Here is a 22,340-nt window from a genome sequence, read left to right as displayed (position 1 = left end):
TTATGATATGTCACTGTCCTTCATATGTGGCTGTGACTATCACTGGGTAGCTCATCTTCATGATTCATTATCCAAAAGGCTACACCTTCCAGTAGAAATTATTGGATAAAATCACTCAACAGCTTTCTGTCATCTACACCACTTAAATAGCTGTTTAATGGCTGAAGAAATGTTTGCAATATCATATTTTTCATATTTGCAGTAACAACCTCATCCTAGTTTGAGGAATTGACTATTTAAGAAATACACACTTGCCATCTTCTTGCTGACCTGTAAATAACTGGCCTTATCATTGTTACATGTACTTTCTAATAAAGATGAAAATTTAATGCCAGAGTGGGATTGCTCAGTGAAATATGAACTCAGCCAGACTCGCCTCTAAATTATAAAGTGTGAGTTCAAGTCCCAGCCGAAGGTGACATTTCAGTGCTGCATGATTCAAGTTGTTACCGTTCAGATGAAACTTGTCAATGCCCAAATTTTAAATGAAATCTATTCTCCTGAGTGAATGTAAAATATCCCATGACATCACGCAAAAACGAAGGGTGATTCCTGATTAATATTTATCCCTCTACAGGCTTAAACAAATAGGTAATAAACCCAGAGAGTGTTGGGGTAACTCAGCAACTTCTGTGTAAGAAACAGGGTTCGTGTTTGAGTCTGGTATGATTTTTCTTCAGAACTGTTCTGGGATTGAACATATACGACTTGGGATGTTAACTTGTTTTGGCTTTGCAAAGGTGCTGTCAGAGTTGCTGAGTTTCTCTGTGTTCGTTTTAGACTTCCAGCATCTGCAGTATTTTACTTTTAAACAAATGGGTATCTGTTCTTCACCTCTGCTGATGCTGGTCAGTTGCTGAACAAGTGCAAATAGGGTGTGTATGGTTTCCTACATTGCAAAACTACACGATTAGAAGTGAACCTCACCAGCTGGGAAACATTTGGGGCATATTGGGGTTGTGTAAGATGGGACAGAAATACAATTTCTTTTGTCTCTTTCAAAACGGGAAATTATAATTTGTAACACAAGTACAAGAAGGATAGGTATTTCTGGAGGACATCGCAAGTACTTTTTATGCAGCCTGAGCAATTGCACTATGGAATACTGTTAATTAAAGTGGGAAATGTTCTGTAGAGATTCACTAGAGTGTCTTCTCTTTTGTGCTGGAGTTTTGATACTCACCCAGGCAGAGCATGTAGAGACAGGAGTGCAGTTATGAACAAGCAATTCTCTCTGCCCATTTTCCTCTGTGTTCCATCTCAGTGATAATTTAATGTCAAAGTGCAAAACAGGTAAATTCTGGCATTATTTTAGCAATGAGATTGTTGAATGTGACAGGACTCAGAGATTACATATAATCTGAAATATTTAAAGGCTGTTTGATGCTCGAAATAGCATCAAATGGACAAATTACTCCAAGCTTCTTTCAATTAATAAAATAAAACCAAACTAAAGGTTTAATTTTCTGATTGCCCTCATCAGTATTGAGCTTTGCCCCCCACGAGCATGTTTCAGATATTCGGCCACCCGTGATTTTCTTATCAAAACTGTGCAATGTCAGCTTAAATTTCCAAAATGTATTCTTATTGAGCCAGGGATCTCACCAACAGTAAGAATCCAGAACATTTCCCTTCATTGTTTATAAAGTAGAATTTATATTTAAATTGGAAATGTTCAAGTCTTTTATTCAGCATCTGGGAAAGTAAGGCTTTTGTACAAACTGTAACCAAGCTTTAAACTCCAGCTGTGATCCTGATATCATTTGCACTCCGCAGGTTTAGCTGGTTTTGCACGTCTGTGCCCAGGAGATCAGTATGAGGTAAGGGCTTCACCCTATAGTTTTAAGTTATTCAGTGGGACAGCACATTTTGGTCCTTGTATCGCAAGGACATATTGATCCTCTGTGAGGTGACAAATGAGTCACCTCGATGAAAAACTGAAAAAAAAACTTGCACTCTTCTCTATTTGCTGTAATTTTTCCAATTTCCATTTGATTTGCAACTCGGGAGTTCTGTGCGACAGAATTGCTCACAGCAGCCATTCTGGTGGATGGAGCAATAGCAAAGTTTAAAAGGGGGGAGCAGAATGAGAAGTAATTTTGAGTTTTGAAATGAAATTCCAGATATTCACCTGTAAAATACGCACTAACTGCTTGTCTTGTTCTTCAACAAGATCTTTATGCGCTACGGACGTCAAAGGTGGAAATTAAAAGGCAAAATAGAAGTGAATGACCGACAAAGCTGGGATGGAGAGGAGATGGTTTTCTTACCTCTGATTAATGAATTCTTCTCAATTAAGGTATTTAAAGTAGACATGTACCAATATAGAGATAAATCTCACAAAATTAGTGCAACGTTTAATCAAATTATATGTTGAGAACTGAATGAAAACTAACCAAGTCCAGTTCTGCTTCTCCTGGAACGGTTTGACCCCTTGGCTTGTGATTGTGTGATAACTGATCATGTGAGATCTGATTACAGCTTACAGTTCAAGGTTAGGCCTGCTATACTTGATTGAACAGCTCGACAGCCACTTCTCCAGCAGTGCACACAGTGATGATCTAATTTTCCTCTTCTCATCTAAAGTAAATGCAAATTGAAATACCCAGCAAGTCAGGCTGCAGTTGTAGAGAGAGAAAAATGTCAACAGTTCACCAATGGCCTAAGCTTAACCGGAACACTCCAATACTTGAGGATGAGGTTGCCCTCATCAAAATACCACAGCTCCATCCCTGGTGTTCATAAAAATCCATTCGGCCCATCAGGTCTGCTTTGAATCTCTGAAGAAAATTCCACTAAGGCATTGCTCTTGACCCTATCCCCATAACCGCACACTTGCCATGGCTAATCGACCTAGCCTACACATCCCTGGACACTATGGGCAATTTAGCATGGATCTGGAGGAAACCCATGCAGAATGTGTAAATTCCACACATTTGCCTGAGGCTGGGATTAAACCCAGGCTCCTGGCATGTCTGCTTTGAATCTCTGAAGAAAATCCCACTAAGGCATTGCTCTTGACCCTATCCCCATAACCCCACACTTGCCATGGCTAATCGACCTAGCCTACACATCCCTGGACACTACGGGCAATTTAGCATGGCCAATCCACTTGACCTGCACATCTTTGGACTGTGAGAGGAAACCAGAGGGAACCCATGCAGACACAGGGAGAATGTGCAAACTCCACACAGACAGTCTCCCAAGGGTGGAATCGAACCTGGATCCTCGACATTGTGAGGCAACAATGTTAACCACTAAGCCATTGATTTGGTGCTCACCTGCTTTTTCCAACCTCAGTTTGATCGATCAGTAGGGAATGTTCTGTTTGTCTGCTCTCTTCATTTGAGCCGATCTGCTGCAAGAATTCACGCCAGATCTCAGGTACATTCTATTTCCCTCATTTCTCTCCTCATACTACTTTTTGATGTGTGCAATTATCAGTCACCGATCTCTTGTTCATTACTCAACCAGTTTAACGGCTCGCACACATTTTGCTTCTTGTTCAATGGTTGCCTTTTCTATTTCCCAGAATGATTGCTCGTTGCCTCACTCTGTCCCCTCTTCCATGATGTCCATTGTAGTGTCATCATTTTTAAAGAAGGCCCGACTGAAAATAAAGTTGGCTTTTTGTTTCTTCACAACATGCTGCCTGACTTGCTGATTAAGTCCAGCATTCTCTACTTTTGTTTGAGCTAGACCTGTTCTTTATCTAAGAAAGCTATTGCAAAATGTGCAAACAGGCAGCATGACCCCATAAGAACAGGAAAAATGCCTGGAGTGTTTTAGCTTTTGTGTTTTGGAACCTGGAGTGTTGGAGTGTATGCTTTGTGGCAATACTGTAAAATATTTCTGTTCAGCTTGTTTACCATCTGCTCTAAAGTTAAATACATCCTCTGCTTTTCTTGTCTTCAAAGAGAATATTTACTTACAAATGTCCCTTGATTTGAACAGTGAGAATAGATCTAGAAACGGCTGAATATTCCATTGTCACTCTCTACCAGGTAATGAAGGTAGAATCCTTAATAGTTCTTAAAAGGGAAGTTGATGAATATTCAACGAAAAAGGATTTAAAAGGGGAAGCAAATAGAAAAGGAACAAGTGAATAGCTCTTTCAGAGACACAACGCCAGCTTTCTCTGCACTGTGTAGTCTGTGATTCTCAATGCAAACTTACTGCTAACATTGGGAGGTATGTCCAGCAGCTAAATTCTTTCTTTCTCAGGCTGTCTGGTCTTATCAGTCCACTGCAAAAATCTGACAGTCGGTTCCATAGTTGAAGTTGTTACCTTCTGAACTTTCTGATTTATGTCAGTGCAGAATTCAGAACTCCTTAGCAGGACATCTCTGTTTCACGTCAGGTGTTGCTCAGTCAATCCAATATGATCGCTTTTATGATCCCAATCTCTACTATCTTTTTATTGTTTATGCATTCAGTACATGTTTGCTTGTTTCTGTTGCTAGCACTCTTATCTGACTGAAAGGGCTGCAGGTTTGACCACTTCATCAAGTCTCTTGTTAGTTTGAACAGTCCTATTAATAATGCTGCGGTCCCACAAAGGAAGCATTAAACTGCAATCCTGTCTGCCAGCCCAGTTGCCCATGAAAGATCTTATAGCTGTACTGTATTTGAGAAAGAGCAGATAGTTTAATTGGTCAAATTCCTTTCTCAACCATGACCACCCACAGCAGCTTAACCGGTTAGCTATCTTACTGACATATGTAGAATTTGGATATCGCAACTGTTTTTCTCTTAAATAGCATTTCAAAAATAGCCTTGTTGTGTGAAAACCTTTGTGATAAACTAAATAAATAAGTATAGGTATCATACATTGTTGGGAGTCATTAGATATTTAAATTTCTTCTGAAAACTTGTGTGCAAATAGTAAGCAGTGTAAACAGCTGAAAGTTGAGTGGTGATATTACCCATGGAAACAGCAACTTCTGATGTGGATGACGTTTGTTTGACCCTCCTTCACCAGGTGGTCTACAATGTCAGCAGTGTCACTCTGATGAGTGACTGGTGGGGCTGTGCCGCCACTTGAAAGGTGACAGCTAGGGTTAATTTAGTAATTAGATTAGATTACTTACAGTGTGGAAACAGGCCCTTCGGCCTAACATGTCCACACCGACCCGCCGAAGCACAACTCACCCAGACCCATTCCCCTACATTTACCCCTTCACCTAACACCATGGGGCAATTTAGCATGGCCAATTCACCTAACCTGCACATTTTTGGATTGTGGGAGGAAGCCCGAGCACCCAGAGGAAACCCACGCAGACACTGGGAGAACGTGCAAGCTCCAAACAGAAAGTCACCTGAGGCAGGAATTGAACCCAGGTTTCTGATGCTGTGAGGCAGCAGTGCTAACCACTGTGCCACCGTGCCACCCACAAGTTGAAGTATTCATTCTTGGTTGCTGCTTTACACTGCCTGCAGGCTAGCTGACGGCAGCATTAGCTGACCTGTGACCCCCACCCAATCACCCTGCTGCTTGCCTACAGAGTGTCCAGCTCTAGGGAAGATCTTATATGATAGAAAATGTTGTGTGTTACTCTTCATCAGAAAGTACCTTCGTGAAAAAAATTCACAACAAAGAAACAAATCTATTGAGTTGCCAGCAAAGTTAATGAAGTTATAACCCAATATTTGGTGATGGACGTCTTTGAACTGGAAGTGTTACTGGCACTGACAGACTTGCTCTTTCTCGTTTTACTTGTCAGGTGTCAGAGTTGAAGGGATTGGCTACTCATCTCCTGATTGGAAGTGTCATCTGTGAAACTAAGGACCTGTTCACAGCCAGACCACAAATGGTTGCCGTGGACATCAATGACCTTGGAACTGTTAAATTAAACCTTGAGGTCACATGGTAGTAAGTATCACTTCTTGACTGTTGCAATGCTTTTCACATTCCATAGATGGCAGTAGACTTCCTACTGCCTCATTCCTGATGAAGGGCTTTTGCATGAAACGTTGATTTTCCTGCTCCTCGGATACTGCCTGACTTGCTGTGCTTTTCCAGCATCACACTAATCTTGACTCTAATCTCCAGCATCTGCAGTACCCACTTCTGCCTCGTAGTGTTGCTGGTCCAACCAGTCACTGCCTTTATTCAATTATTGTTTCTTATCAGTATAAAGATATATATTTTAAGTTTTTTTTAAAAATGACCTTACAACATACCATGAAAAATACAAAAGAACATATGATTAGATTAGATTACATTACATTACATTACATTACATTACATTACATTACATTACATTACAGTGTGGAAACAGGCCCTTCGGCCCAACAAGTCCACACCGACCCGCCGAAGCGAAACTCACCCATACCCCTACATTTACCCGTTATCTAACACTACGGGCAATTTAGCATGGCCAATTCACCTGACCCTGCACATCTTTGGACTGTGGGAGGAAACCGGAGCACCCGGAGGAAACCCACGCAGACACAGGGAGAACGTGCAAACTCCACATAGTCAGTCGCCTGAGGCGGGAAGTGAACCCGGGTCTCAGGCGCTGTGAGGCAGCAGTGCTAACCACTGTGCCACCGTGCCGCCCACAAATTATCTAATCTAATCTAATCTTTCTTGAAGAGTGGAATTACATTTGCCTCTCTCCAGTCCTCAGGTACGACTCCAGTAGAGAGCGATATTTACATGAAGTGGTGTTATAGAATGTGAGAAGTTTGAAATATTAACTATTGTTGTATATGTGTTTTATTCACAGTCCATTTGACAAGGAAGACCTGACTCCATCCACAGGCAATCTACATAAAGCCTCCAGTGTGCAAAGACGATGTTCCATATACAGCCAAAACACCCCAGAAACACCCACCTTTGAAGACTTCTCCTTCTTTGTAAGTAATGTGCTCTATTTTTGAAGTTTGTGCAAGGGTACAGAAAATACTTTATAAGCTTAGTAGTGAGCAATAGACTAGTACAAAGTTTCAATAGAGCAAGTTGTTTTTTCATAAATTTGAATTTTTATTGTTTGTTCGTCTTACATATTTTGTATCTTCATGTGATGATTTTCCAACATTAAGCAGGGACACTGGAATGTAAGTTGTTATGTTAGAGCTGATGTCTTATTACTGTGATACTACAATTGTCCATAAAAAAGACGGCATAGCCCAGGAGTTTAGGATATAACTTTTTCACCTTGGCACCTAAATTAAAATCATCACGCACTGGTGGGGTGAATTTCTCCTCTATCTGCTGACTGTATTGACTTGACATCATATTGTCCCAACTCAGTAAATAGAATAAACCAGGGCATAACTTGATGTTACATGTCTCATAAAAAAATCATGACTGGTGTGGAATGTAGAGCTGTCACAATAGTGTAGCATGAATTGTTACTCTGTGGATCAATTTATCTACGATGTAGGCAACTTCAAGGTGACAGGAAACAGGAAGCATTCTGTTTCTAAATTGATATCCCTCTGTGTAATAGATGCAATTTCTATTGTACTATCTGATTTAATTTCAGATGAGGTATAGGTATATTTTCGGTGTGTTTATTATATTGGATAGAGTCTTATGTAGTTAAGGGCGTAACCTCTGTATCCATATCATCTACACGAGTTCTTGCTTTGCCAATACCATTCATCTGTAAAACCTGTTCTTGCATTCCAGAGCTTTTGCTTCCAAGTTGAGTGTTTAAAAAAATCAAACATTAAAGTTTAAATTAGTAACATCAAGAGCTTAATTGGCTGGAGGCAATTGAAAACAGTCAAGTTATATAAAATAATTGTAAATAAATCAGTATAGTATAAATTAAAATTTGAGAAACAACAGGGAAGATAGAGAATTGTTGAATTGTTTGATTGATCTTTTGGTGTTTATTTTAGTTTTGCATGATTAATAAGTCAAAATCCTAATATGTCAATAATTGATACGCAGATATTAAGGTTTATTTCAGCTTCTTAGCTAGACCACGGAGCTTTGAACTGCCTATGATTACTTCAGACATTTTGAATATTCCAGTTCAGAGACTGAGTGAGCATTTGTACATAACTTTAGGGTAATTCTAGTTGGGCAGCACTGGGTGGAATCAAAATTTGCTGATTATCAACTTGTTGTGAAAAACCATAGAGTGCCCACTTACAAGTGCCCAGTTTGCTGGCTGGGTCTGGGCAGGAAGATTCTTGCAAGCGGGCACTCTATGGTTTTTCACAGGAACCTTCCAGAAGCACCAAGCTAGGCTTAGCTGAACTGGGATCTGCGATTGGCAGGTGTGTGACCCTTTATGGAGCACACTGGGATGGAGGTTGAAAAGGAAAATATTAATCCATCCTGAAGAATTGACTACCATTGCTACAGAGGCTATATTGTTTTGTCTACTAACTCAGTGGTCTCTTAGTTTCATTCGTGGAACATGCTGCTACTGTGATATTCCATGCCATGGAGTTTGTTTCATGTCAAATGCTTCTGTGGTATAATGCTAATGGTCATCTACTCCCATTATTAAATGGTTTGGTCACTGGGATTTGGTGTTGGGTCACCGATAGTTGGCAATGATAAGCAGATAGTTGGCAATGATAAGCAGATACCGGATGGCAAACAGGCAACATGGGATGTTCAGCTTATGTGTGTGTGAGGGCACAGAGATTCCTCTTGGGAAGTAACAAAGCAAAAGGGGCAGGATGGATGTGACCACCTGTTTTACTGCCTGTCCAATATTCAGTTGCATTGACCGAACTAGAATTGGATATCAGGTAGGGTGTTTAGCAAGTAGTCATTCAACAGGCTCTTGTGGAGTGATGGGGACTCACTTACCTTCTGGAGAACTGGCGAGACAGCCTCTTTTCAGAGGGGGAGCTGCTGAATTACAAGCCATGTGATCAAGCAGTGCAGAGGCCACTTGGCAGGCTTTCCCTGAAATTAAGTGCTGAGGGAGGAGGTCCTGCCCACAGACAGCCTCTGGCCAGGCAGAAGCCTGCATCTCTTTTGATCAGCCACTGGGTGGCAGCTGCTGCTGGAAAGACAGCCATCAGAGGCTCAGAACCACAGAGTGTTGCAGGAAGTTTCATTCTGCCTTGTTAGGTTATGCTGTTTGATAATGTCATTATTTGTAGCGGCTTGTAAATCCATTGGACAATGTCAGGTTCAAACTGGCATCAGGAGAGAGGAAAGGCATGCCACACAAATCTCCAGATCATTGGAGACAGCCTCCTTCAAGGTCAGTGGTGACCACCAGTACTTCACTGTTGACTAAAAGATCAGGGTCAATTATATTCCATCTTTGTGGGAATTTCAAGTGAAGTTGGAATATAAATAAGAGAAGTAGAATCCTGAAGTTAACTTCAGGTACCCCTCCCATTTTCAGATGTTGATATGGCTAACCAAGCAGACTTTATTTTCATTTGACACTTCACTCTAATTGACTGATTTGCACTTCAGAACATCAATAGCCACTTTACTCTTCTCTTCACCGTTCACTATTTGAGAGAGATGCCCTGAAACCTGATTGACGTGTTCAGTTCTTGAGGAAAGTGCCGAAAGTACGTTTTCATGAGGACTATACTCATGACCTGACCTGAATCCAGCTCTAAACTATTCCCCACGAGATGTAAGAAACTTGAATCAGAGAATTGAACATCCATTTCATTTTGTGAAGTTTTGTTTTGTTTCAACATCAAGAGGTTTTCCTTAAGGCTAGTTGCGTAGGATGCCCTCTGTACCTCCCACTGAATAAGATTCAACATGCTGTCACTGTCCTTGCAATTTAGGGGTCACAGGTTTCATAGGCCTTTTTCCGAGATAATTTATTCCAAATCTGAATCGCAGGGTTTGTATGTGCTGAATATATAAAGTTTGTAAGGAAAACAGGTCTAGATTTAAGATGTTAGAAAAGATAGATGAGCAGAAAGATTCATTTGGAGAGAAACAAAACAAAATAGATAGGATTGGTCCAGCTGCCTGGTACACTATCCATCCAACTTTCATAGACATTGACCTTAAAAGATTGAATATCTTGTATTAATTGGTATCTCCTAACTTATAACATAGAAACTTAGTGAGATTTTGTTTACTTGTTTAAGGTTTAAAGAAAGAGCTTATATTTAAACGTCTCTTTTGGGGATCTCAAAGTGTTAAAGAAGCGATTAGACTTTTCCAGTCCTTTATAAATCTCTGCCTGCTGCTATATCTTCCCATAATCAGCACGCCGCCAGTGACCTAACTATAGTTTCTTTTAAATATTCAGCTTCTTCCATTAAGCATTTACCAGATTTACTAACCCTCTGAATTTTGAACATGCCAAGAAATGCCTGCAGCCATCACCAGACAGACTACGGCTGTCATTCATAGATGCTCTTCGGGACACGTTCTTTGACAAACTCAGACGGAGTCGCTCATTCAGTGACCTGCCATCTCTTAGGCTGCGGCCTAGGGAAAGGCTGGAACTCTATGTGAGTCCCCTTCGTGGGAGTGATTTCTTTCTGTGATTGGAATCCTGCCAGTCGCATGTGTGTTTGTTCCTGTAACTGCAGTCGCTGATCTAACAGATCTATGCACATCATTCCACTCCCTCGTGTTAGTGTGAAAAAGGAAAAAACTCCTCATGGATAACCAAGTTCTTTTATGAATAGCCAGTAGAGAACAATTGTAGCTGATAGGAAGCCTAATAGTTTTCAGATGTGAGTTATAGAGATTCCTTATTTGTCACAGTATATTGACGTATACCTGGCATTTGGATTCCAGGTAAACTTTAAAACCCATTTAGTGCTCCTCAGTAGTCTCTTCTAATATGACCTGTATGCACCCACATTTCAGAGATTGTATCATTGGCACGGATATATTTATGCCCAGGCACAGATCCAGTTCCTGGCAAAAACCTCCCAGTAAATATTCTGGGAGGGAAATCCAACTGCATAATTGGTTACAGGCTTTTGAGCAAAAAACAGCTGAAAGATCTCCAGACTCTCAAGGGTGTCTGAGAAGTCAAGAAAAAGGTGCCACTTTAACATGTTGCCATCTGTAGCTTTGTTGCCTGCCCTCCTCATATCCTCCAATTTGATGGCGACTTGGCCCAAGAGCCTGCTATTTAATGGTTTGATAGACATGCAGGATGGTGAGATGGGATGGACAACGTTAAAAATCACACAACACCAGGTTATAGTCAAACATTTGCTCCAAAAGCTAGTGCTTCCAAATAAACCTATTGGACTATAACCTGGTGTTGTGTGATTTTTAACTTTGTCCACCCCAGTCCAACACCAGCACCTCCAAGAGATGGGATGGGCCTGCTAAGACTCATTCCATCGCATTTCTATTGGCTCTGTATCCTTCTCAGAGGATCCTTATGAAATCTCAATTGTGTAAAAAGATGCAAAGATCGTGAATTATGGGTCTCCAGCTCTTTCTCCTCGATGTTGCAACTGGAAACCCGATCAATAATTTGTTGCTGTCTAATTTTGGCTGAAAACCTTTTTAGTTTATTACCCGTTATGAAGGTCTTTCTACTGCCTGAGAGATCTAAGTAGAGAGATTATATAATCACCACTTATCTACCCAAATCCCTCCTTTGTTGTAACAATTTCTCTAGTTAAGCTCCTTCCATCCTACATTTCTGTTGCCAACTATAAGGTTCAGCTTAGACACCTGACTATAACTGGTAGATTACCCATGGCATTGATTTACAATAGATGTCAGCTATAAATATATTCCTTGAGGGATTGGTGTGTATTTTTACATGGTTTGGTTTGAGAAGTATAAAAGAAGTATATCATTATTTATATTACACAATGTACTCATTAATAATGATGAAACACATACTTCTAAGTAGGAAATGGAATAATATTCCTTTTCCAGTGGCTGTGGCATCAGGCAACTGATGTCCCAATATCTGATTCCTTTCTTTATACCATGCATGATAACATTATATGTGCATTGTTTCGCCTTAAATACACTTCAGTGTACAAACACCAACACTACCAGCATCAGCAGTGAACCACTAGGTTGGCATCTGACCATTAACTTGACAAGCTTCTGAGCAGAGGCACAACCTTTGAGATGATAATTACAATTACAACAAACATCTATTTCAAATATATTAAACTGCTCTTCATTTTCAAACCAGTTTAATTCTGCAGATGTAGACATTTTTCAGCAAAATTTAATAAAGTAGACATTAAGCACTATAAACCATAGTCCCAGTTTAATTATTTCAATTTGCTCCATAAACACAAATTTAATGATGCTGTATATTTTACTTAAGAGACAAATTATTTTTTTTAAAAATGAGTTCTTCCTATTGCCTCATTGGTTTGTTTGTATATTAACTACCAAATAAAACTCTACAGAATTGTTCACAGCACCTTGTTGCAAAAGCTGAGGGTGGATAGTGTTGATGTTTCCCAGTTTGTGATTGCTAGTTACGTCACAAAAAAAAACATTTTGGCATCTTTGTATCCAATTTATACAAGTCTCCAAGGTTTCCATACTCATTGCATGTTGAATTGAAACACTTTTCATTGTCTGCTGTTAATTGCATCTTGCTTCTTGATCTCATCCAGTTCTAAAGTGGAGTATAAGCTGCAAGAGCGGCTTAACTATTGTAAAATATCAAAATGGACCATAATCTTCCTCATAGTTACTATAGTCTTTTCTCAATGCTCCCAAAAATCCTAGGGTATCATTTTTTTTTTATTTTAGCAAATAGTATAAAGCAGGTAATATAAATTCCTATCATACATCTTTTCTGATTTTCATCAATATTTACTTAGACATGCTCCATCTGATGAGGGAGTATATTTTAGGAAGTCTTAACTTTAATCCTAACTTTTATTTTGTAGACTAGAGCAGAGAGGAACAGGCAAATTGTTCCGGTATCAAAGATGGGGGGTGACAGGACTGACAATTCACTATAGTTTGCTGTAATTACTTTTCGGTAAAGATTTAAAATATTTGACCTCAGAGTCTGAATGGTCCAAAGTTTATTAACAATAAAGGGAATTTGAATCTCCACTTTTCCAAACTGACACAGTTTTACAATATACGTTTGTCTGTTTATACCACCCATCTTTGAGGTGAGATCTTGCCAGCTGCCATTGCCCTGTGACATTGACACTTTTAATAACTACATTATGTGCAACTTCTTGACATTTTCTTTGGTCCATTTTGATCAATATTTGCCCAAAGCTGCCTTGATATTCGTAAGGGTTGTCCTTTCCTGTAAACTTTGTCTATCCGCAAATTTTCACAGCAGGTTTTTTTTTCCAGTCTTCGCAGCTTGAGGATGACATCTTTGACAACGAGAACTCGACCAGTGAGTCCGTTTCATTTAGCCATGGTTACCTTGCAAATGGTACATGTATCAGCCAGCCCAGTTTGACACCCGCTAGCCGAGTTTACTCCAATCCTGAAATCACAGTGACTCCACCCGATATTCAAGATAAAGACTCTGAATCTCAGATTCCAGTTGCTGAGGCAAATGATATATCAATATCAGAAAGTGAAACAGAGAGAACTGGTCATACAAATGCACTTCAATCTGACCAAGGAGAAGAGGTAACAGATATTGGAGACCTGTCACCTGTGCAAGTAGGATGCCGGCAACAAGGATCCAGCCAAGAAACTAACATTTTTTTAGAATCCAAAGACACGATGGGAATCCTTCAAGATTCAGATGAGCTGCCTGACCTAAAACCTGTTGAACTGGATGCATATGAAGGAAATCTAACCAAACAACTGGTGAAGCGATTAACCTCAACAGAAAGGCTACTGACTCCAGGTGGACAGGAATGTGACGCCTTTCTATCGAACGAATATGAAGGAACCAGGTCAGTGTCGGAGATGAGCCTAGAGGAAGCTCTGCAGGGTCTTCTTCTATCGTTGGAGCCGCACAAAGAGCAATATAAAGAACTTCAAGATTTGGACCAAGAAGTCATGAGACTTGAGGACCTGTTAAAGGTCAGTATTTTCAAATGAATCTGAGCTGTAAAGTATTCTGTAGCATACAATTATTGTTTTATATAGACTGGTCCTATAAGTTAAAAATCTCCTTGATGCAAGGCTCTCTACATGAAATGTCAGTCCACATGAATGTGAGTCAGAGAATCAGTGATGATGAAGCTTCTGAATCCAGAGGAGGAGAAAATGGGGCATCTCATTAATCAGACATGAAGTGCTCTGGCTCCAATTGGGCAATGATATATTTTAAAATCTATCTTCACACTATTGTTTGGGCCATGGAAGCCACATCGGCAGCATGTTATCGGGTATGCTCTAAATGCAGATTAAATCTCCTCCAGAGATTTCCTGTTTCTAGAATTGTGCCATTGGATTGGAAAATTGCCAGTGCCAACCCAAGATTAAAAAATAGTGTCTGTATAAACTATAAAGTTATAGTCCTATTAATCTAACGTTTGTCATGGGGAACCTATTAGAAAAGGTTATGACACCACTTGGGCAAACATGAACTGACCAGAGAGAAGCAGGAGGGGGTTTTGTGATGGGTAGGTCATGTTTATAGAACCTGCTTGAAGTGTTTTTGGGGGTGCTCCATTAAATAAGGGAGTGTCTCTGGATGTTGTTTATATGGACTTCTATAAGGCCATAAAACACAGGATCAGAAATTAGGCCATTCAGCCCATCAAGAGTGCTCTGCCACTTAATCATGGCTGGTAAGTTTCTCAGACGAGAGTGTGGTGCTGGAAAAGCATCCAAGGAGCAGGAGACTCGACATTTTGGGCAAAAGCCCAAACCTATAATAGTGGTAAAAACAATGACTGCAGATGCTGGAAACTCAGCACTGTCCCCATGACTTGTCCTACCTGCCTATCTTCTTTTCCACCTATCCACTCCACCCTCCCCCCGCCCCTGACCTATTACCTTCATCCCCTCCCCCACTCACCTATTGTACTCTATGCTACTTTATCCCCACCCCCACCCTCCTCTAGCTTATCTCTCCACCCTTCAGGCTCTCTGCCTCTATTCCTGATGTAGGGCTTTTGCCCGAAACGTTGATTTTCCTGCTCCTCAGATGCTGCCTGAACTGCTGTGCTTTTCCAGCATCACTCTAATCTAAACCTATAATAGTGTCAATCAGAAGTATTGTTGTATCAATACAGATGCTTTAATTCACGTCATAACGAGCAAAGAAATATGTATTAAGATGGAGCTGAGAAGTTTGGACTTAATATCGGGAATGGGCAGGGTCAAGGGTAAGTTTGGAAGACCTAATAATCTTTAATACAGCTAGGATGGAGTCCGTGAGAAATTGGCGAACCTTTGAAATTCACCAGTCTCAGTGACCACATTCAGTCTGCATCAACGGTCAACAAGTCTGACTTGATCCTGCTCATACCCCTCCAAAACAAAAACAGTACTTGCAGGGGCCGATAATACATAGACAGTCCGGACATGTTGGGCACTTGCTCAAATTGATCAATGGTGAAAAATCACACTCTTAGTATCAAAGTACGTGGATCTTTTAAGGTCAGTAGGTAAGTGCAAAAAAAACTATGGTTGTTGGATATTGATTTTATTTCAAAGGGTGGAAGCTATGTTACATCGACCTTAAGCACAGGTTCATCTCTGTCTGGAGTACTGCATTCAACACTGGACATCAAACATCTGGAAGGGTATACTGGCCCTGAAGTGATTGCAAAACAGTTTCATCAGGTTAACACTGGGGCTAAAAGGATTGAATTAATGAGGACAGGTTTTATTAACTCGGTTTGTATTCCCTTGAATATAGAAGATTAAGCGATAATCTCATAAAGCTTTTAAGGTAATTAAGTATAGATAGTGAGAAACTATTTTTAAGTAATTATGTTAAACACAGTGCTGGAATGTTAAAGTTAGAGCTAGTGGACTCAGAGGTCATGTCAGGAAACACTTCTTCCCATAATTTTTTATGAAATGCAGCCACTATTGTTATAGGGGCACAATGACTGAATCATATAAAGAGTAGGTTTTCTGAGTTCTGCGTCTAACAGCTCTGGTGGGAGCACTAATCAGGATTCCCAATTTACAATAATCCTAATCCTCCATCATTGATTTCAATCAGGGGAAAAATCAGATAAAGTGAAAATTGTTTTCAATGATGTCCGTGCCCAATTCTTTAATCAGGAGTCATGATTTTATAATAAGTTCAAAATGAAAACTTTTATGAAAGACAATGGTAAGTATAAAGATCTACGATAGTGGTAACACTGACAGTGATTTGTGACAACATTCAAACTTTTGTTCTTATGCAATGAATACAGAGCATATAATCGACATAGAGTGTTCCCATTATCAAAATTGAAAACATATCAACAACGTGCCCTTCCCTTGCTCCATGTAATCACCCAATTGGGAGAAATGCTGACTTCATTTCTCACAACATCACATGGTTCCCTTGGACCATGCACCAATCATAGCTGAGAGGAAAGAGAATACAGACGACCTTTTTCTCTGTCTCTGCGCTGCTCTGAACCAGCAAGAATTGATCAGTGATGACTATTCCCGAGCCATTGCCATGTTTACCCATGTTGGCGAGATTCATGATTCAGAGGAGATCAGTAACCTGGACCTGATAGCATTCTGAGCCATCCCCTGCTCTAACACACCAAATTGAAGTATGATAATTTGCTGCCCTGTTAATTGAATTCTTACCTCTATTTTGAATTTTTTTTAGAAATGCTAATCTCTTTGGCTTCTTTCTTTGTCAATCGGATTCTCACTGATTCATTCTGCTTGCAGTGCAAACCGAATACAAACAGAAGCAGATCATCCAGTTTAAGTCTGACTGTTGAAAGTGCTTTAGAAAGCTTTGACTTCCTCAACACATCAGACTTTGATGAGGATGACGGCGGTGATCATGATGCCAACTCTGAATGTTCTGACATTGAGGCTCAGAAAACCATTTGGTAAGTTTATCGAGTTAAATCCAGGGTGATGATTATGCAAAACTCCTTCCTAGCTAGCGTAAGGGAGATGTTACTTTAGAAAGCTCAGTTCTTATTTATCACAATGCTTAGGAATGATTTTCCAAAGATATATCAGACACAGATTATTGTGAACATATTAACCTGAAAGATAAGTTAACTCGCTGGTGGGAAAGTAGTTTAACGAGTGGAAACCCAGCCAGTTTTAATGACAAGGCCTAATTAGCAGGTTGTTGGCCAACACCCTGGTGAAAGCCATGGGAAAGTTGGTAGGAAGTAGTTTCCCGTTTCTTAAAGCCAGGCAATATACCACAAGACTGTGCAATATTTAAGCATGGAGACAGATTTGGAGGTGGCCAACAAAGTTTTGATGGTGCTATCAACATGAGGTGAAAGAGGGGATAGCTACACACTTCCCTTACAGGACCTGCTAGAACACTTCCTGCTCTGCCTGGCCCTATAGGGGAAAGAAATACACTCCCAGAGGAATGCCTTCTACTGCTGTTTCTCCTCTTGCTAGTTTCAGATAACAGAGAAAACTGCGGTCGCTTAATCGCTCTGGACAATGTTAAAGTGACTATTAGATCCTTTTCTAAGTTTTCATGACAAAGAAAATCCCCTCCAGTTTTGACTCAGTGGGTTTGATATCTGCTGCGGGGGCAGTTTGGGGGTGTGTGTGTGTGTGGGGTGGTGGGGAGGGGGGGGGGGGGGGTTGGCGGGGGGGTTCTCCTGCTCCATTTTGATAGTCCTGTACAGCTTCCACACAGCTTTTTTGCACTGTAGAGACATTTGTTACTGAAAGAGGACAAAAAGACAAAAGCCGTTTCTCAGTGATGCCTATATAGCTTTTTCACAAAGTCACCTTTGTGCAATAAGCCACTGAATGCAGGAAGACTCATTTGTAAATTCATAAGTTAGGGCTTGTGTAATTATTTACAAATGAGGAAGATTTTGAGTTAAGGCTGAGAATTTATCTTAAAAGGAATACAAATCACAGGATCTGCAGTGGATGGCTACGTGCCCAATTAGTTTTCCTGATGTCCCAGATACAATGATTTTTGTGCTCAATTCCCCAATTATCACTTCTTTTCGGCAGCATTTTGCTCATGAAACCCAAACATGAAAACTTAATTTAATATATTGTTTGGTTTCTTTCATTCTCATTACCCCAGCTCTTAAAGCCTGTTAATATCTAATTATGCAGTTTAAGTTTTCATCTAGGGATTGATTGAATTAGAGAATCTGGTTGGTGTGTTTGTCTCTAAAACTGGCAAGGTATCATAGAATTTGTCGCCTGAGTTGTTCAACTGCTTAATTGGTGGCTGCCCATGGAACGCTGTCTGAATGAGAGGAAAGCTGGAGGTGACTTGGAGGTTGGAAATAACCTAAAGAAGAAAGAAGCTGCATTTATGTGGTGACTTACAAGATGTCCTAAAGTACTTCGCAATTAATGATTTATTTTTGAAATGCAGTTACAGAGAGACATCCCACAAAACTAACTGTAATGATTGATCAGTTAATTGGTTTTGATGCTGTTGACTAAATACTGAACATTGGCAGTGATGAGAAAAAGGTTCCTGATCGTCTTCAAATGGTATCAATAGGTACTATCATTTCCTAGCATGGCAAATTGGCCTCTCCAGTTTAACTTTGCACTGCCACATTGAAAGATTGTCTGTCTTTGCAGCAGCATTAACAATATAGCAAGCTAGAATATTTATGAGAAATATTGACTAGCTCCATTAGTTGAAATGCTGGCAATGAGAATTAAAATACATCCAAAAAAGCTACAATTTCTCGTCCCCTCAGTTTATAAAACTTAGGCTGCCTGTCGCTAATATACTTTTGATGAAGTGGTGCACAATTTATTTTGTTTTATCCCCATGTTTATATCTTTCACACTCAAAGCCCATTTCTTGCTAAAGTTGCATGCTGGAATATATAGTCAGCACGACTTGAATGAAAATGTCCAGAATCTCCTCCATTCTGATTCAAATCACATGGGACAAAGACTCCATCTCGAGTGAAAAGGAGAAAAAGGTGGAGTCAGCCTCAACTCTATTTGAAGTGATGTAACCATTTAGTTAAAAACCCTGTGCAAAAAGATTTTTCTGTACGTTTACATTTAAGCAATTCACATACTCAAGAATACAACTCTTGAAAAAAAGTGAATGATATCTTAATTGAGTAGTGTGCATGATTCACCTTATTTGTCAAATGAGGGGAGCAGACCTTCTTGTATCTTCAGAGGGTTGTATTTTAATGTATTTATGTAGTTTCTAGAGTATCCCTACCAAGTCAACCTTGACTCCATTCAAATCAGTAGCAGTGACACACAAAGGCAATTATGTGAAAAGAAATATAAGCTGAGGCCCATAATGAGGGAATGTCAAGATTAAAAAGAATAAAATACAAATTGGAGGTATGAAGCTCAGAAAATAGGAATTGAAATTTAATAGCCTAAATGTTGCACTAGGAGAAAGTGAGAACAGCAGGTGCTGGAGGTCAGAGTCGAAGAGTGTGGTGCTGGAAAAGCACAGCTGGTCACAGGCAGCACCTGAAGAGCAGGAAAATGGACGTTTCAAGCATAAGCTCATCATCAGGAATGGGGAACTAGGAAGGAAAGATTGAAAGAGTCAATGAGATTCAGACGTTTATGGTCCTGCGACAGCGTGAGTTAGATTAGGAAAGTGAGTCTATGGGCAGCGCATTTCAAACCCTGGAAGTACTAATGTGTAGAGCCAAGCTAAGTGGAGGCTCTGCCACTGATTATTAGATGGCAGGTAACATAGAAATAAGGCCAGAAGTAGAGAATGAATAAATAAAGCTACCACATAGAAATATTGAGTATTTGGCCAATGTTCAAAATTAGAGCAAGATCCAGTAGTTGAAATGATGTCAGTAAGAATTAGAACTCATCCAAAAAAGCTACAATTTCTAGTCCCCTCAGCTTATAAAACTTTGTTTCAGGAGGAAAGGGTGATATGTCTGTGGAGGATTTGCAAATGAAGATGAAAATTATGAATTTAGCACAATATAATTGGAAAACTACTGGAGATGTGTATACTGATTGTAGTAAAGCCAGTCAGGTGGACCTCATAGAATATGAGCTCCCTAACTGGGGCTGTTAAACTGGTCCAATCAGGGAATCCTAGCTGACGGATATAAACAGGAGTGTCAGAGGTTCTGTTCACTCTGAGAGCTGGTGCGAAGAAAGCTGGATCAGTGTCAAGTATTCTCCACTTGTACATAAAGGGTGACTTGGTAACTGGATATCGGCCTCTGTGGAGTGATTTCAAATGGCATAATCAAAAGTTAATTTGAAGTAGGACTTGATAATCCAAGTGGTCAGATTTTAATTTAGTGGGGATTTCAGTGGACTGTGAAATGGAAAGTCAATGAACAGACCATTGCAAATGATGACCATGAAAGTGGTGAAAATATGGTTGAGGTTTTCAGTGATTATTAAACGATGTAAGATTGGCAATAGTTGCCATTATTGATCTGCGATTAGTTAATCTTGGAATTGGATAGAATATGGAAGATAGAAACTCAATGCTGTAGCACACTCAAAAAACTGTTGTAGTCAGGATACAACCAAGAGTTAATAAAATTTCTCAATACAGATATAGTAAGTAAGCCTGGGATAGACCTAAATTCTACTGAGAGCAGTAGTTGATCTTGAAAAAAAGAATGTTTACCACAGAGGAGGAAATGAGAAAATTGACCTTCTTGGAGGCAATTTCATCAATGAAGTTGTAGATACTCTATTTAAGGGCAGAGAAGTCAGTGCGTTCAACAGTGTAAAAAGATGAAGAGAAAGACAGAGTCATCAATTTGAGGGATAGCTGTGGTTGTTTGGGCTTCCTTCCAAGGAGAAGAAGTGAAACAGCTTAGGCCAGAGGAGCACTTAAGGCCACTTCAGGACTACACAGCAGGGACCAGGAGCTTTATTGGATGCAGGAGTCCAATAGGTAGGTTATAAATGAAATGGAAAATGGACCTATTCAGGAATTTAGAAGAAATTAGAGGAAGCTGTGACCCTGAAAGGACAGCTTTTTGTTTAGGAGAGCTCATGGCTCCAACGATATGATAGAATGGAGAGGAGGATTGTTGGAAATTATGGTGAATGGCAGGGGCCAAAGCAACAGCTGCTGGGGATTTAAGAGGACAGCTCAATACAAGTGGAACCCATTCAGGATCTATACAAAACTGCAGCATTTTTAAAATGTCTTTGGATGGTTAGGCCCCAATGGGAATACAGTATGAATCTCTAAATCATTTTGTTTTAGTATGCATTGTTTTGATATTGTTTCATATTTAACCTATTTTTCTAATCAACCTGCTCAAAGATGTTATTAGAACTCATCCAAAAAAGCTACAATCTCTAGTCCCCTCAGCTTATAAAACTTTGTTTCAGGAAGAAAGGGTGATATGTCTGTAGAGGATTTGTAAATGAAGATGAAAATTATGAATTTAGCACAATAGAATTGGAAAACTACTGGAGATGTGTAGCCTGATTGTAGTAAAGCCAGTGGAGCAGGTGTGTCTCCCAGTTCAGGGGCAGGGACATAACCACTCTGCCAAAAGTTTTCGATTTAATGTCGGTATTTTGCATTATGTCGAATATCATTATAACAATGAATTTTGTCTGATTGATTCATTTGTCTTGAATGACAACAGCTCAGAGCACCCAGATGCCAGGGGTCATCTCAGTGAGGCACTGACAGAAGACACGGGCGTTGGCACTAGTGTTGCTGGAAGTCCTCTTCCACTTACCACTGGAAATGAAAATCTCGACTTAACTATTGTCAAACACTTACAGCACTCTGAAAAGCTTTTTCAGGTAATACACCCAAATGAACATGACAACTTCACATATTGACCAATATATTCACAATGCTTTTGTTAGGATTTTGGCTGCATTGCTTCCCAAGTTGTAATCTATGCATTCTGCTCAATCCAGATGCTCCTTAAAGTTCTTGATTAGGTTTACACATGTTTTTCCTTCTAAATCGTAAGTGAAAACACATTAGGTATACCAACAATGTATTGATAGCCAAGAAATGCAGACAATTCCTGGAGTAACAAATACTTCAAACCTTGCTGCTGTTTGACGGAGACATAAATTGTGGTCTTGCGTCATTGACTTTCAGTGGCCTTACCAACACTGAATTCCCCCGCGATTAACATCGTGGGACCTATTACAGAGGAACCTCGATTATCCAAATACCAATTATCTGAAAATCGGAACATCTGAAAGAGATCTCGAGGTCCCAATAGAAACATAACATCAAAGACGTGTTTCCAACAGTGATCGTGTCTTTTGTTTACAGCGCGATTTGGAGACTTACCCCACAAAGGCAGCAGCAACAGTCTTATTGTTGGTGTGCAGTCCAGATACCCCTGAGAGGGGGTGATGGCAGATGGGGGGCAGTGTTGGATGGGGTTCTGGGGGC

At 40.0% G+C, this 22,340-nt stretch overlaps 1 protein-coding gene across 6 annotated transcripts in view; it reads left to right on the top strand.

Moving 5' to 3' along the window:
- ripor2 (RHO family interacting cell polarization regulator 2) overlaps positions 1-22,340 on the top strand; it is a 253,820-nt gene that overhangs the window by 205,573 nt on the left and 25,907 nt on the right. For 5 of the 6 annotated variants that reach the window (XM_043719080.1, XM_043719084.1, XM_043719081.1 and 2 more), the window contains exons 9-16: positions 1,777-1,820; positions 2,174-2,299; positions 5,724-5,872; positions 6,732-6,861; positions 10,270-10,416; positions 13,229-13,918; positions 16,697-16,863; positions 21,565-21,727. In XM_043719080.1, the coding sequence (XP_043575015.1) occupies positions 1,777-1,820; positions 2,174-2,299; positions 5,724-5,872; positions 6,732-6,861; positions 10,270-10,416; positions 13,229-13,918; positions 16,697-16,863; positions 21,565-21,727 (1,616 nt within the window). The remainder of the gene's footprint in view (positions 1-1,776; positions 1,821-2,173; positions 2,300-5,723; positions 5,873-6,731; positions 6,862-10,269; positions 10,417-13,228; positions 13,919-16,696; positions 16,864-21,564; positions 21,728-22,340) is intronic. The other variant, XM_043719085.1, reaches the window with a different exon arrangement.

This window comes from Chiloscyllium plagiosum, chromosome 29 (genome assembly GCF_004010195.1).
Source record: "Chiloscyllium plagiosum isolate BGI_BamShark_2017 chromosome 29, ASM401019v2, whole genome shotgun sequence".
Classification (NCBI taxonomy): domain Eukaryota; kingdom Metazoa; phylum Chordata; class Chondrichthyes; order Orectolobiformes; family Hemiscylliidae; genus Chiloscyllium; species Chiloscyllium plagiosum.
This window is presented reverse-complemented; position numbering and strand designations above follow the sequence as displayed.